Consider the following 14,815-nt stretch of genomic DNA (forward strand, 5'->3'; position numbering starts at 1 on the left):
ACCATGTTAAGACATTCCTATCATGATCACATAACTCTTCTAATCATCCGATCACCTGGCTTACAACACACACAGACACACACTCACCAGAACACGTCTGAAATAATCACAGTACCACAATAGCAGTTTTTTTTCCACTTTTATGTTTTTAAAAACAAACAAAAAAAATAACAGATTAAATAAAATGTACAGTAGACATATGCAATCATAGTGCTCTCTTAACTACATCTGATACATTGTGCACAGCTGTCAACAAAATCACAACTAGGAGAGGGAGTAGGGGGGAGGGTGGGGGAGAGGGGAACTAGGGAGGGTGGGGGGGGGGAGGATGGGGGGGAGGGAGTAGGGGGGAGGGGGGAGAGGGAGTGAAGGGATCAGGGGGTCATGGGGTCATGGGGCCTAAACTTATCCACTGAAAAAATCACTGAATATATAGATTTATTTTATTCCTTACGTCACTTATATAAATATATCGAACCGAAAATGAACATTACTCTTCAGAGAGGAACTGAGAGATACAGCAACCCACAACAGCAGACAAGCAAACAGACGCTAGGAGGAGGGTCACCCCAGGAAAAGCAGCAGACATGGCAGAGGGAGAGAGAGAGAGAGAGAGACAGAGAAAGAAAGAAAGTGAAAGAAAGGAATGGAGGAAGGCGAGAGAGGCAGAGCTAGAGCGCGTATGAAAGGTTATAAATAAGTGAGATACGGAGGGGATCGACGAGGAGGAAAAAGCATGAACAAGAGAGGAGGAGAGGAGGGGAGGTGAGAGAATGGGAGAATTTGCTGGAGGTTGACTGTCCGGTGTGTTCTTGTATGTGCTACGTGAACCTGTTGCCTGGCTGTGTGTGTGGGGGGGGATTATGCGTGTGTGTGTGTATGCATGTGTGTGTGTATGCGTGTATGGGACTATCCATGAGTGTGTATGGAGGTGTGCGTCTGTGTATGCCTGTATCTGTGTGTGTGTGTATCTGTGTGAATGGAAGTGTGTGTGTGTGTGTGTGTGTGTGTATCTGTGTGTGTTAGCAACAGTGAAACACATGCTTCCGTGTCTTGTGCTCTGTAGGTACAAATACAAAAGAAACAGAAACACACAAAAGAACGGTAGATTAGCAGACCGACTCCAGCGCCACGGCTCAACTCCTCCTCCTCCTCCTCCTCCTCCTCCTTCTCCTCCTCCTCTCCTCCCGCCCCTCCCCCCCACCCCCTCCTCACTGAGAGCTGGCTCTCTCCAGGACCCGCAGGTCATAGTTCTGCTTGGCAGCTCTCAGTTTGAAAAGGCCGCCACCGCTGTTGTTGAGTTTGAAGGAAGCACTCTGAGCGGCCATGGTGCTGGGAAACACAGCCACCACTGTGTACAGGTGGGCAGGGTCGCCCCCATCCCCCCGGCCCCCCCCAGCCCCCCGGCCCCCCTGGGGGTCCCTCAGCCACTGGATCTGGGCCCCGCAGAGAGATAGCTGCTGGATGAGCTTCTCAGCTTCTGGACGAGAGATGCCCTCCGGCAGGTCTGTCACCTCCAGCACCCGGCTCACCACTGCACACACACACACAAAACAAACCTTGTTACCTTCATGTGAACATCATATATATATACCTTTTTATGTGTAGTTGTGTTTTGTTGTATACAGTGTGTGTGTGTGTGTGTGTGTGTGTGTGTGTGTGTGTGTGAGAGCCTCTCTTACCTACGTCAGTGGTCCCCAGATCTGTGGAGGCAGATTTGAGGGTCTGCCTTTTCCCCCTCCCATGCTTCATCACCACCTGGCTCTGCAGCACACACACACACACACACACACACACGTACAGACACACACGCACACACACACACGCACACACACACACACACACACACAGTTAGGAAGGAGAATCATTTATGCACTTTGACGCAAATGAATACTAACAGACCATGTACAAACCATGGCAACATCGGCAGATGACTGACTGTTTTGTGAAAGTGTTTCAACAGAAGGAGAAACGTTTTGATGCCCCATGCCTGTCAGGCAGTAGGAGAAACGTTTTGATGCCCCATGCCTGTCAGGCAGTAGGAGAAACGTTTTGATGCCCCATGCCTGTCAGGCAGTAGGAGAAACGTTTTGATGCCCCATGCCTGTCAGGCAGTAGCGCTGACAGTTTCCCCCCCAGGATCAACCAAGTTCCCCTGGGAGAGCCTGGCGTCAGACAGAGACCTGCTCTGCTGTTTGACATCACATTTGCAAGATGGCATTGATGAAACCGTGAAACAATCAGGGAAATAAATACAAAATAAAACAAAACGTTTTGTGTTGAGTTATGAATTGTGAAGGACTTTTGACTGAGCACCATAACCCTTACTCTGCCCTAGCTGGGGTGTGTGTGTGTGTGTGTGTGTGTTACTGACCTGGTGGGAGTTGTAAGCTGATTGGTTGAGCATCAAGGGAGGAGGGCACAGGCTGTACTGGAGGGGCTGACCTAGCAGAGAGTAACGACCATCACCTACACACACACCTGTACTGGAGGGGCTGACCTAGCAGAGAGTAACGACCATCACCTACACACACACGTACACACACATACACGTGGGCATAACCACACACGCACACACACACACACACAGTAAGGTGTGTTTACTCTGTAGTGATCTGGGCTGGGGCAGGACAGCACAGAAGGGGGTGAAAGGTCACCATCACATCTGGGTCATGGAGTTTGCCTGTGTGCCAGTGTGTGTGTACGTGTGTGTGTGTGTACGTGTGTGTGTACGTGTGTGTGTACGTGTGTGTGTGTATTTGAAAAAATAAAAATACGTTTTTTTTAAATGACGCAAGTCCTTGTAAATGAGTGGAGTTGAGGTGCTGTTGTGACTACATGGAAGTAGGTAAAAGGTGAAGTGGGGTCTTCCAAGGTAGTTGTGGTGTGTGTGTGTTTGCATATGTGTGTGTGTGTGTGTGTGTGTGTGTGTGTGAGAACATGAATGTAGTTGAAAGGTCAGGGGACCAGCAGTTCAGATCTGGTAGTGAGGTGCACCCCGGACACCAGCAGGTGGCGTGTGTGTGTTTGTCTGCGTGTGGGGAGTCAGGTGGCTGAGCGGTTAGGGAATCGGGCTAGTAATCTGAAGGTTGCCAGTTCGATTCCCGGCCGTGCAAAATGACGTTGTGTCCTTGGGCAAGGCACTTCACCCTACTTGCCTTGGGGGGAATGTCCCTGTACTTACTGTAAGTCTCTCTGGATAAGAGCGTCTGCTAAATGACTAAATGACTAAATGTGTGTGTGTGGCTTTTTGTGTGTGTGTTTATGTATATACACACACGTGTGTGTATGTATATTCGTGTGTGTGTGTACCTTGTGCGGGGCCCCCAGGCCGTGGGAACTGGGGGATGAGTGGGAGGGGCCCTAGGCCCGGGACACTGCTGGAGGGGGAGGGGGTGGGAGACTGGGCAGGGGAGGCCAGGGGGCTGTTCATCTGGGGACTGGCCTGGAGAGAGGGGGGAGGAGAGAGAGAGAGAGAGAGAGGTGGAGAGAGAGAGGGAGGTGGAGAGAGAGAGAGGTGGAGAGAGAGAGAGAGAGGTGGAGAGAGAGAGGTGGAGAGAGAGAGGTGGAGAGAGAGAGGGAGAGAGAGAGAGAGAGAGAGAGAGAGAGAGAGAGGTGGAGAGAGAGAGGTGGAGAGAGAGAGAGAGAGAGAGAGGTGGAGAGAGAGAGAGAGAGAGGTGGAGAGAGAGAGAGAGAGAGAGAGAGAGAGAGAGAGAGAGAGAGAGAGAGAGGCGGAGAGAGGTGGAGAGAGAGAGAGAGAGAGAGAGAGGTGGAGAGAGAGAGAGAGGTGGAGAGAGAGAGAGAGAGAGGTGGAGAGAGAGGATGAGGACCCACAGTAGCAACTATCAGTAGAATTTTCTGTCACACATCATTTGAAAACATGTTTCCAATCAGTGTACCAGGTGACTGGTTCAATTGGTCTTAGAGCAGGGTGAGCAGTCAAGGTGAGAGGTCAGGGTGAGAGGTCAGGGGTCAGGTACCTGCTGTTCTGCAGGCTTGCTGGCTCTCTGCTCCAGACTGTAGTACTTGCAGGGATTCCACTGCACCATGGGGGGGTTCTGGGAAGGGGGTGGCCCGTTAGGGACACTGAGCTGCATCACCATCACACCAGGCCCTGGGGCTGGCACTCCTGAGAACACGCACACACACATACATTTACATTACATTTACATTTAGCAGACGCTCTTGTCCAGAGCGACTTACTGTAAGTACAGGGACATTCCCCCTGAGGCAAACCCAAATTTGATGTACACCACTGGAAACTAAACGTTCTTTACTTCTTAGCTTTCGTAGCGTACGTTAGATTTCCAATGACTCAATAGTATCCTCCCCTCTCCCTCCCCTCTCCCTCCCCTCTCCCTCCCTCTCGCTCTCCCTCCCCTCTCCCTCCCTCTCCCTCCCTCCTCTCCTCCTCCTCACCTGAGTATTGCTGCTGCATCTGTTGAGGGTTGCAGGGGGAAGGGGAGGGGGTCATCTGGTACTGTTCAGAACTGGGGGACTGCAGGTACCCCACCGTGGGACTGGGGACACAAACACATTCATACACACACATTCACATACACACCCGACGAACGCAGTGAAGTTAATGTTGAGCGTGTGGGTGTGTGTGAGTGTGGGTGTGTGAGGGTAACTGAAAGTGTGTGTGTGCGCACCTTGTGCTGCTCTGCTGGGAGGGGGGGATGACGCTGTAGTAGACAGGCATGGCCCCCCCAGAGAGGGGCCCCTGTACAGCCTGGCTGACTGGCACCATGACGGGGGGCTGGAACTGCTGCTGGACCACCTGCTGGGGCTCACTGGGCACCTGGGGGGGGGACAGGTTAGCAGGTATACATACTGTCTGTGCGTGTATACATCTGTGTGTGTCTGTGTGTGCGTGTGTCTGTGCTCAGCAGGAAGCAGTACCTGATAGGAGGGCATGGGAGGGTACTGGACCATCATGCCCTGCATCTGTGCTCCCATGCCAGGCCTCTGGGAGCTGAGCAGAGGGGGGTTCTGGGGCTGTTGCACCCCCAGGATGCCTTGGTAGCCTGGCTGCGGTGGGGGGAGCATGGCCTGGAGCCCTGGGGGGAGAGACACTTTCAGCTACAGTCACCATGATTAAAAAAAAAGATTTATTTTAGGCCTTTACTAGACAGACGGTTGAGAATGACAGTGTGGGGGGGGGGGGGGGGTTGAGGGGAGACATGCAGATCCCCCGGGCCGGATTCGAACCCGGGGCTGCTGCTGAGGCCCTGACGCAGCAGCAGCCCCGGGTTCGAATCAAGGATCCGAAGTGCAGAGTTGTGACAGTGTTTTGGTGGTTGGAGGAATGGTCTGTCCATCCATCCATTCCCCCCTCCGCCCCCCCCCCCAGGTCACCCCCCCCCAGGTGTCTCCCCCACCCACCAGGTGTTTCCACCCCCCCCCCCCTTAGCTGGTGTACATGTTGTCTTCCATGTCAGATCACCAGGGCAGTAAGTTCAGGTCAGTGTGGGAAAGCGGTGAACTTCGACACACATTCTACCGCACGCACGCAACGCGTGCACACACACTTGTTGCCAGTTAAAACCGGCACGCTGAATCGAGTCGTCCAAAACAAACAACAGTTCCAGCAGCGCTCAGCAGAACAGAGACCAGGGCAGGCAGACAACCTGACATCATGACAACGTGTTACATCATGTTACAGTATAACATTCTGTTATAATAACAGGAGTGTGATGGTTGACAGTATGTTATGTTATAATAACAGGCGAGCGTGTGATAGTTGACGTTATAGACAGGTACAAGAGGAGGTAGACAGAAGGTTCTAGATGTGCTTGTGTTCTCTCCCGACTCAGATCAAGGCCAGAGGTGAGCCCTGAGCATGCCAGCTACGGTGTACACAGGAGGTCTATTTTAGTCAGCTCATGTTTAGTCAGCTCATGTTTGAGGACACTGGGGATAAGGGCAGAAACCGGTTCATTCTGGAAGCTTCACCAAGTTTGGTGCTCTCTAGGGTTAGGGTTAGGTGTGTTTACTGTGCTCCGCTGGTGGACAGTGAGCTGTTCTCTAGGTGTGGAGAGGAGGTGGTGTTCTCTAGGTGTGGAGAGGAGGTGGTGTTCTCTAGGTGTGGAGAGGAGGTGGTGTTCTCTAGGTGTGGAGAGGATGTGGTGTTCTCTAGGTGTGGAGAGGAGGTGGTGTTCTCTAGGTGTGGAGAGGAGGTGGTGTTCTCTAGGTGTGGAGAGGAGGTGGTGTTCTCTAGGTGTGGAGAGGAGGTGGTGTTCTCTAGGTGTGGAGAGGAGGTGGTGTTCTCTAGGTGTGGAGAGGAGGTGGTGTTCTCTAGGTGTGGAGAGGAGGTGGTGTTCTCTAGGTGTGGAGAGGAGGTGGTGTTCTCTAGGTGTGGAGAGGAGGTGGTGTTCTCTAGGTGTGGAGAGGAGGTGGTGTTCTCAAGGTGTGGAGAGGAGGTGGTGTTCTCTAGGTGTGGAGAGGAGGTGGTGTTCTCTAGGTGTGGAGAGGAGGTGGTGTTCTCTAGGTGTGGAGAGGAGGTGGTGTTCTCTAGGTGTGGAGAGGAGGTGGTGTTCTCTAGGTGTGGAGAGGAGGTGGTGTTCTCTAGGTGTGGAGAGGAGGTGGTGTTCTCTAGGTGTGGAGAGGAGGTGGTGTTCTCTAGGTGTGGAGAGGAGGTGGTGTTCTCTAGGTGTGGAGAGGAGGTGGTGTTCTCAAGGTGTGTGGAGAGGAGGTGGTGTTCTCTAGGTGTGGAGAGGAGGTGGTGTTCTCTAGGTGTGGAGAGGAGGTGGTGTTCTCTAGGTATGGAGAGGAGGTGGTGTTCTCTAGGTGTGTGGAGAGGAGGTGGTGTTCTCTAGGTGTGGAGAGGAGGTGGTGTTCTCTAGGTGTGGAGAGGAGGTGGTGTTCTCTAGGTGTGGAGAGGAGGTGGTGTTCTCTAGGTGTGGAGAGGAGGTGGTGTTCTCAAGGTGTGTGGAGAGGAGGTGGTGTTCTCTAGGTGTGGAGAGGAGGTGGTGTTCTCTAGGTGTGGAGAGGAGGTGGTGTTCTCTAGGTGTGGAGAGGAGGTGGTGTTCTCTAGGTGTGGAGAGGAGGTGGTGTTCTCTAGGTGTGGAGAGGAGGTGGTGTTCTCAAGGTGTGGAGAGGAGGTGGTGTTCTCTAGGTGTGGAGAGGAGGTGGTGTTCTCTAGGTGTGGAGAGGAGGTGGTGTTCTCTAGGTGTGGAGAGGAGGTGGTGTTCTCTAGGTGTGGAGAGGAGGTGGTGTTCTCTAGGTGTGGAGAGGAGGTGGTGTTCTCTAGGTGTGGAGAGGAGGTGGTGTTCTCTAGGTGTGGAGAGGAGGTGGTGTTCTCAAGGTGTGTGGAGAGGAGGTGGTGTTCTCTAGGTGTGGAGAGGAGGTGGTGTTCTCTAGGTGTGGAGAGGAGGTGGTGTTCTCTAGGTGTGGAGAGGAGGTGGTGTTCTCTAGGTGTGGAGAGGAGGTGGTGTTCTCTAGGTGTGTGGAGAGGAGGTGGTGTTCTCTAGGTGTGGAGAGGAGGTGGTGTTCTCTAGGTGTGGAGAGGAGGTGGTGTTCTCTAGGTGTGGAGAGGTGGTGGTGTTCTCTAGGTGTGTGGAGAGGAGGTGGTGTTCTCTAGGTGTGGAGAGGAGGTGGTGTTCTCTAGGTGTGGAGAGGAGGTGGTGTTCTCTAGGTGTGGAGAGGAGGTGGTGTTCTCTAGGTGTGTGGAGAGGAGGTGGTGTTCTCTAGGTGTGTGGAGAGGAGGTGGTGTTCTCTAGGTGTGGAGAGGAGGTGGTGTTCTCTAGGTGTGGAGAGGAGGTGGTGTTCTCTAGGTGTGGAGAGGAGGTGGTGTTCTCTAGGTGTGGAGAGGAGGTGGTGTTCTCCAGGTGTGGAGAGGAGGTGGTGTTCTCTAGGTGTGGAGAGGAGGTGGTGTTCTCTAGGTGTGGAGAGGAGGTGGTGTTCTATAGGTGTGGAGAGGAGGTGGTGTTCTCTAGGTGTGGAGAGGAGGTGGTGTTCTCCAGGTGTGGAGAGGAGGTGGTGTTCTCTAGGTGTGGAGAGGAGGTGGTGTTCTCTAGGTGTGGAGAGGAGGTGGTGTTCTCCAGGTGTGGAGAGGCTCTGCTAAGTGAATACGTTGCATCATCATCACGTACCTGACTGCGGGCTGGCCTGGGCCATGGGCTGGGAGCGCTGGGCAGGGTAGGTCACTTGGTGCGTCATTGGCCGGTACTGTTGCCCCGACGACTGGTACTGTTGCCCCGTCGACTGGTACTGTTGCCCTGACGACTGGTACTGTTGCCCCGACGACTGGTACTGTTGCCCCGTGTTGGGGTATTGTTGCCCAGTGTTGGGGTACTGTTGGCCAGAGGAGGGGTACTGTTGGCCTGTGTTGGGGAACTGCCCTGGAGGGTAATATGATACCTGGATCTGGAGGAGGTGGAAGAGAGGAGGAGAAGAGTAGGAGGAGGAGGAGGGGAGGAGGGTTAGTGAAATGGATTGAATGAAGAGGAAGAACAAGCCATAGAGAGGAGGTCAGAATCAACCACCTCTAATCATCATCATCACCACCACCACCAGTGACCTGAAAGGTGACGAGGGGGGGAGGGTCCATACCTGCTGAGGGGGCGGAGCCTGCATGTATCCCTGGGTGGGGGGCGGGGCTTGCATGACAGGCTGGGAGGGGGGAGGGGGGGGCGGTGGAGGGTGCCCCGAGGCGGGCTGGTAGCCAGACGGCGGGGCCAGGGGCTGGCCCCCCGGGGTCATGATGTAGCCTGTCTGGGGAGGGGGGTGCTGGGGCAGCACGCTGGGGACGGCCTGGTACATGGGGGCCGTCTCCGGGTTCTCACTGGAGCCCTGACGACTGAGGGTCATCTGGGTGAAGGGAGGGGCTAGGTCCTCACCCTGGGGGAGGGGAGGCAGAGACGGGAGGAGAGGGAGAGAGGAGGAGGGGCAGAGAGGAGAGGAGAGGGAGAGAGGAGGAGGGGCAGAGAGGAGAGGCATGGAGGGGGCGCAGTTAGAGTTACTCGCACGTACATCTGGACGACCACAGAATGATTCATCTTTCATGTTAACACTAAACAGATCCCAGTCCAGTCTCCTCTACTGTCTGGTAATGCATGACAGAGACAGAGAGGGAGAGACCGAGAGAGAGAGTAGTACCATGGAGTACTGCTGGGAAGGGGAGACCGGCAGGAGGACCTGGGGGCAGGATGGGCTGGAGTACGAGACAGGCTGGGTGGACTGCAGAGTCACCACCGGCTGGAGAGAGACGGAGGGAAGGAGAGAGAGGGGGAGGAAGAGGAGGAGGGAGAGAGAGAGAGGGGGAGGAAGAGAGAGAGGGGGGGAGGAAGGGGAGGAGGGAGAGAGAAGGGGGGAGGAAGAGGAGGAGGGAGAGAGAGAGAGGGGGAGGAAGAGAGAGAGGGGGAGGAAGAGGAGGAGGGAAAGAGAAGCAGAGAGGATTAGAACACAGAGGACAGGTGTGAGAGGTCAAAACAAACAGGGCTGAACAGTTTAGTTCCAGAGAATTCTGAACTAAACAACCACAGGGTTCAAACACAAAAACGCAAAACGGAATAACCATCCAGTCATCCATCCATCCAGCCAGCCAATCAGCCAACCAGCCAATCATCCATCCAGCAAACCATCCAGCAAGCCAGTCACACCTGAGCCAGCATATGGTTTCCCATGGGGTGCTGCGGGGGTGTGGGCAGCAGAGCAGTCTGGGGCTGGGGGGCCTGGGGGGCCTGGGGGGCCTGGGGGGGGCAGGGCAGCAGGCTGCGTCCCTGCTGGGGGGCTGGGGCCTGGGGACACTGGTCTGGGCTCGCCTGGGGCACACCTGGAGGACACAGCAACTCTGTTAAGACAAGGTGCTGTCTCACAAACACACACCGGGTTAAATATCACAATAAGCCATCTCATTTACATTTGTTTTATAACTATATAGAATAAGTTAGGTCATATTAAGTCATTAAAACGTTTAAATACTCATGCAGTTCACATCTCTAGCCACTAGATGGCAAACTGCTGTATGGTATGGCAGCTCTGGTGGCTCTACAGGTAACAGGTGGTCACTTATGTATGATCAAGTTCACTTGATCATTCTGTCCACTTCTCTCTACCTCTCTCCCTCCCTCCCCCCCCCCTGCCCCCCCTCCTTACCAGAGCGCCCTCCCCCCCCCCTGCTCCCCTCCTTACCAGAGCGCCCTCCCCCCCCCCCTGCTCCCCTCCTTACCAGAGCGCCCTCCCCCCCTGCCCCCCTCCTTACCAGAGCGCCCCCCCCCCCCCTGCTCCCCTCCTTACCAGAGCGCCCCCCCCCCCTGCTCCCCTCCTTACCAGAGCGCCCTCCCCCCCCCCTGCTCCCCTCCTTACCAGAGCGCCCTCCCCCCCCCTGCCCCCCTCCTTACCAGAGCGCCCTCCCCCCCCCTGCTCCCCTCCTTACCAGAGCGCCCCCCCCCCCCCTGCTCCCCTCCTTACCAGAGCGCCCTCCCCCCCCCTGCTCCCCTCCTTACCAGAGCGCCCTCCCCCCCCCCTGCTCCCCTCCTTACCAGAGCGCCCTCCCCCCCCTGCTCCCCTCCTTACCAGAGCGCCCTCCCCCCCCCTGCTCCCCTCCTTACCAGAGCGCCCTCCCCCCCCCCTGCCCCCCTCCTTACCAGAGCGCCCTCCCCCCCCCCTGCCCCCCTCCTTACCAGAGCGCCCTCCCCCCCCCTGCTCCCCTTCCTTACCAGAGCGCCCCCCCCCCCCCCTGCTCCCCTCCTTACCAGAGCGCCCTCCCCCCCCCCCTGCTCCCCTCCTTACCAGAGCGCCCTCCCCCCCCCCCTGCCCCCCTCCTTACCAGAGCGCCCTCCCCCCCTGCCCCCCTCCTTACCAGAGCGCCCTCCCCCCCCCCTGCTCCCCTCCTTACCAGAGCGCCCTCCCCCCCCCCTGCCCCCCTCCTTACCAGAGCGCCCTCACCCCCCTGCCCCCCCTCCTTACCAGAGCGCCCTCCCCCCCCCCCTGCTCCCCTCCTTACCAGAGCGCCCTCCCCCCCTGCCCCCCTCCTTACCAGAGCGCCCTCCCCCCCCCCTGCTCCCCTCCTTACCAGAGCGCCCTCCCCCCCCCTGCCCCCCTCCTTACCAGAGCGCCCTCCCCCCCCCTGCTCCCCTCCTTACCAGAGCGCCCCCCCCCCCCCCTGCTCCCCTCCTTACCAGAGCGCCCTCCCCCCCCCTGCTCCCCTCCTTACCAGAGCGCCCTCCCCCCCCTGCTCCCCTCCTTACCAGAGCGCCCTCCCCCCCCCCTGCTCCCCTCCTTACCAGAGCGCCCTCCCCCCCCTGCTCCCCTCCTTACCAGAGCGCCCTCCCCCCCCCTGCTCCCCTCCTTACCAGAGCGCCCTCCCCCCCCTGCTCCCCTCCTTACCAGAGCGCCCTCCCCCCCCCCTGCTCCCCTCCTTACCAGAGCGCCCTCCCCCCCCTGCCCCCCTCCTTACCAGAGCGCCCTCCCCCCCCCCCTGCTCCCCTCCTTACCAGAGCGCCCTCCCCCCCCCTGCCCCCCTCCTTACCAGAGCGCCCTCCCCCCCCCTGCTCCCCTCCTTACCAGAGCGCCCTCCCCCCCCCTGCTCCCCTCCTTACCAGAGCGCCCCCCCCCCTGCTCCCCTCCTTACCAGAGCGCCCTCCCCCCCCTGCTCCCCTCCTTACCAGAGCGCCCTCCCCCCCCCTGCTCCCCTCCTTACCAGAGCGCCCTCCCCCCCTGCCCCCCTCCTTACCAGAGCGCCCTCCCCCCCCCTGCCCCCCTCCTTACCAAGAGCGCCCTCCCCCCCCCCTGCTCCCCTCCTTACCAGAGCGCCCTCCCCCCCCCCTGCTCCCCTCCTTACCAGAGCGCCCTCCCCCCCCTGCCCCCCTCCTTACCAGAGCGCCCTCCCCCCCCCTGCTCCCCTCCTTACCAGAGCGCCCTCCCCCCCCCCCTGCTCCCCTCCTTACCAGAGCGCCCTCCCCCCCCCCCTGCTCCCCTCCTTACCAGAGCGCCCCCCCCCCCCCTGCTCCCCTCCTTACCAGAGCGCCCTCCCCCCCCCTGCTCCCCTCCTTACCAGAGCGCCCTCCCCCCCCCCTGCCCCCCTCCTTACCAGAGCGCCCTCCCCCCCCCTGCTCCCCTCCTTACCAGAGCGCCCCCCCCCCCCCTGCTCCCCTCCTTACCAGAGCGCCCCCCCCCTGCTCCCCTCCTTACCAGAGCGCCCTCCCCCCCCCCTGCTCCCCAGACTGTCTCCCCGGGTGAGGATGGAGATGCCTGAGAAGCTGGAGGCCTTGGTGACGGGGGGGCCGCAGGGTGCGGCTGGAGCTGTCAGAGTCGGTGCTGCTCCAGGGGCGAGGGTCCAGGCTCTTCACGTCGCTGTCCACGCTGCTCTGCCGACTGCTCGACGCACGGCTGGAGCTTTCACGGTTACCCCCTGGAGACGGGGGAGGAGGAGGGGGAGGGGGGGGAGGAGTTGAGGAGAGAGGGAGAGAGGTTAGAGGAGAGGATGTAGAGAGGGGGAGGGGTTAGAATAGAGGATGTAGAAGGGGGGAGGGGCAGTTTGGATGGACAAGGTGAAGAAGAGAGGATGGACACAGGAGGGGGGAGAACAGGGGGGGGAGTGATCAGCAACAAGTGAAGGAGACCTCAGGAACTGACAGGCCTGGTGGAGGAGGAGGTGGAGGAGGAGAGCAGCAGGATAGGGGGAGGAAGACTGGACATAAAGATGCAGATGTGGGCTGGCGTCTACATCAAGCAACATAACCACCACAGCTAACTCCACCACACACACGGACCCAGAGGAACACCCATGCAGGTAGAATGTGTTTAACACGGGACACAGGAGGGTTGAGGAAAGGTGAGGAGGGGTGAGAAGGAGGGGCAGGGAGGGGTGAGAAGGAGGGGCAGGGAGGGGGGGGCAGGGAGGGGTGAGAGGGGATCTCAGCAGACAGTGAACCTACCACAAAGACACCATGGACATCATCACATCCACAGGATGCCCAACACCATGCAGGACACCAACATGCAGATACAGCACACACACAAAACATAAATACTACCCATTTACTGCACAACAATCACACACTGCAACCTTGAGTGTACTGGTTACACTATGTAGACTACACCAAGGAAGTTACTATATGAACTCACTGAAGACCTTTCAGCTTTAGTACAGCACAGACCTTCACCTGACAGGTTAGGAGGACCCTAATCTATCTAACCCTGTCTATCATCTGACCCCATCTAACTTCTGAAGCTATCCAACTATAACCCTGTCTAATCCAAACCTCTCTTGTAAACAAGTTCACGTAAACACGTAGGTAAGAATGGACACGACATGGCAAAAAAAACTCGAACATCATAGAAAACGAGATAGAGTTTAACGCTGTTCACAATGTTGGTAGTTGAAAAGTCAACTACAAACGAAGGCCCAGTTTCCCAGACGTGAATGGTCCTCGACTAAAAACGTTTCCAATGGATACCTTCACTGAATTTCCCTCTTACTTTATGAATAGGCTTAACCAATGTCTGGGAAATTGACAAGACTAGAGACTAGTCTACATGTTCAGCCATCATAGAAATGGAGCGAATCTGTGTTGAAGTGTTTTTATAAAATGAACGGATGGAGAGAGGAGGGGGGCATTGTGAACTAATGCTGGGTTGTACGCGAATGAGCCGGCCTCTTTTAGGTGATTGCGGGAGCTGGCTTTATTTTTTTAAATATAGCCCATAGAAATTAAATGATTAGGCCAATGTTATAATGAAATAATGAATGATTTAAATTGTATTTAAAATAATGTACTAATTCAAAGAACAACCCAAAAATTATTATATAGGCCTAAAGGCGCACACATTCGTTTTGACTGTCTGATCAGCATCACATTCTGTTCCTGTCAATCATACACGAGGTGTCAACCAATTATACTGCATGAGGGAATGGGTGAGCCAACTCTCACACACACACACACACACAGACGAGTAGTCGAAACTCAGAGGAGAGCCGTAAGAAATCAGTGCATTTTTAAAGACATTGTGGTTAAAGGTAGAGTATGATTTAATTTAATAATTTAATTCGATTTGTTTTCAGAACTATCATAGTCAAAGTCATAGTTAAAATATGTATTTTTTTAAAGAGCCATTTGGGAGCCCAAAGAGCCGGCTTTGTTCAGTGAGCTGAGTCAAACGAGCCGGCTCACGAAAAAGAGCCGGAATGCCCATCACTATTGTGATTTTTTATTTATTTTCCCAGATGGAGAGAAGAGGAGGAACTAAACCTTGGTAGCTGGAGAGAGTTATGGGGGGGGGGGGGGGGGGGGGGGGGGGCGGTGGTACTTCATGAATTTCAGAGAAGCTGTAATTAATGGGGAGCTATTTTAAGACCTCCCTGCACAACGCGTTCTCTCTCTTTTCTCTTTCTCTCATTCTCCTTCTCTTCATCTCTAATTTCTCACTTCCTCCCACAACCTCCCCCCCCCCTCTACCACTCTATGTCTCTCTCTCTCTCGTGTCTCCCCTCCCCCCCTCTACCACTCTCTCCTCTCTCGTGTCTCCCCCCCCTCTACCACTCTCTGTCTCTCCTCTCTCGTGTCTCCCTCCCCCCTCTCTCCCACCCCTCTCTTTCGTTTTCTCCTCCCTCTTTCTGGCTCTGCAGACAAAGACCAGAGGACAGGATGGATCCAGCCTCACATCCTCTTCACCACTTCATCCTCCCCTGCTCCTCTCTATACTCTCATCCCCTCCTCCTGTATCCTCTCATCCCCTCCTTCCCTCCATCCCCTCCTCTCCATCCCCTCATCCCCTCCTTCCCTCCATCCACTCCTCTCCATCCCCTCATCCCCTCCTTCCCTCCTCTCCATCCCCTCCTCTCCATCCCCTCCTTCCCTCCATCCCCTCC

At 56.3% G+C, this 14,815-nt stretch overlaps 1 protein-coding gene across 1 annotated transcript in view; it reads right to left on the reverse strand.

Annotated features, from left to right (window-relative positions):
- Positions 1–122: 122 nt before the first annotated feature.
- LOC134028722 (R3H domain-containing protein 2) overlaps positions 123–14,815 on the reverse strand; it is a 42,886-nt gene continuing 28,193 nt past the window's right edge. Inside the window, 14 exon segments of the mRNA XM_062472469.1 lie at positions 123–1,534; positions 1,683–1,764; positions 2,375–2,469; positions 3,313–3,445; positions 3,981–4,129; positions 4,420–4,520; positions 4,653–4,801; positions 4,903–5,060; positions 8,094–8,367; positions 8,554–8,841; positions 9,100–9,198; positions 9,603–9,759; positions 12,111–12,226; positions 12,228–12,353. Coding sequence (XP_062328453.1) covers positions 1,212–1,534; positions 1,683–1,764; positions 2,375–2,469; positions 3,313–3,445; positions 3,981–4,129; positions 4,420–4,520; positions 4,653–4,801; positions 4,903–5,060; positions 8,094–8,367; positions 8,554–8,841; positions 9,100–9,198; positions 9,603–9,759; positions 12,111–12,226; positions 12,228–12,353 — 2,250 coding nt within the window. The 3' untranslated portion in view covers positions 123–1,211.

Source organism: Osmerus eperlanus, chromosome 1 (assembly GCF_963692335.1).
Source record: "Osmerus eperlanus chromosome 1, fOsmEpe2.1, whole genome shotgun sequence".
In the NCBI taxonomy this organism is placed as follows: Eukaryota; Metazoa; Chordata; class Actinopteri; order Osmeriformes; family Osmeridae; genus Osmerus; species Osmerus eperlanus.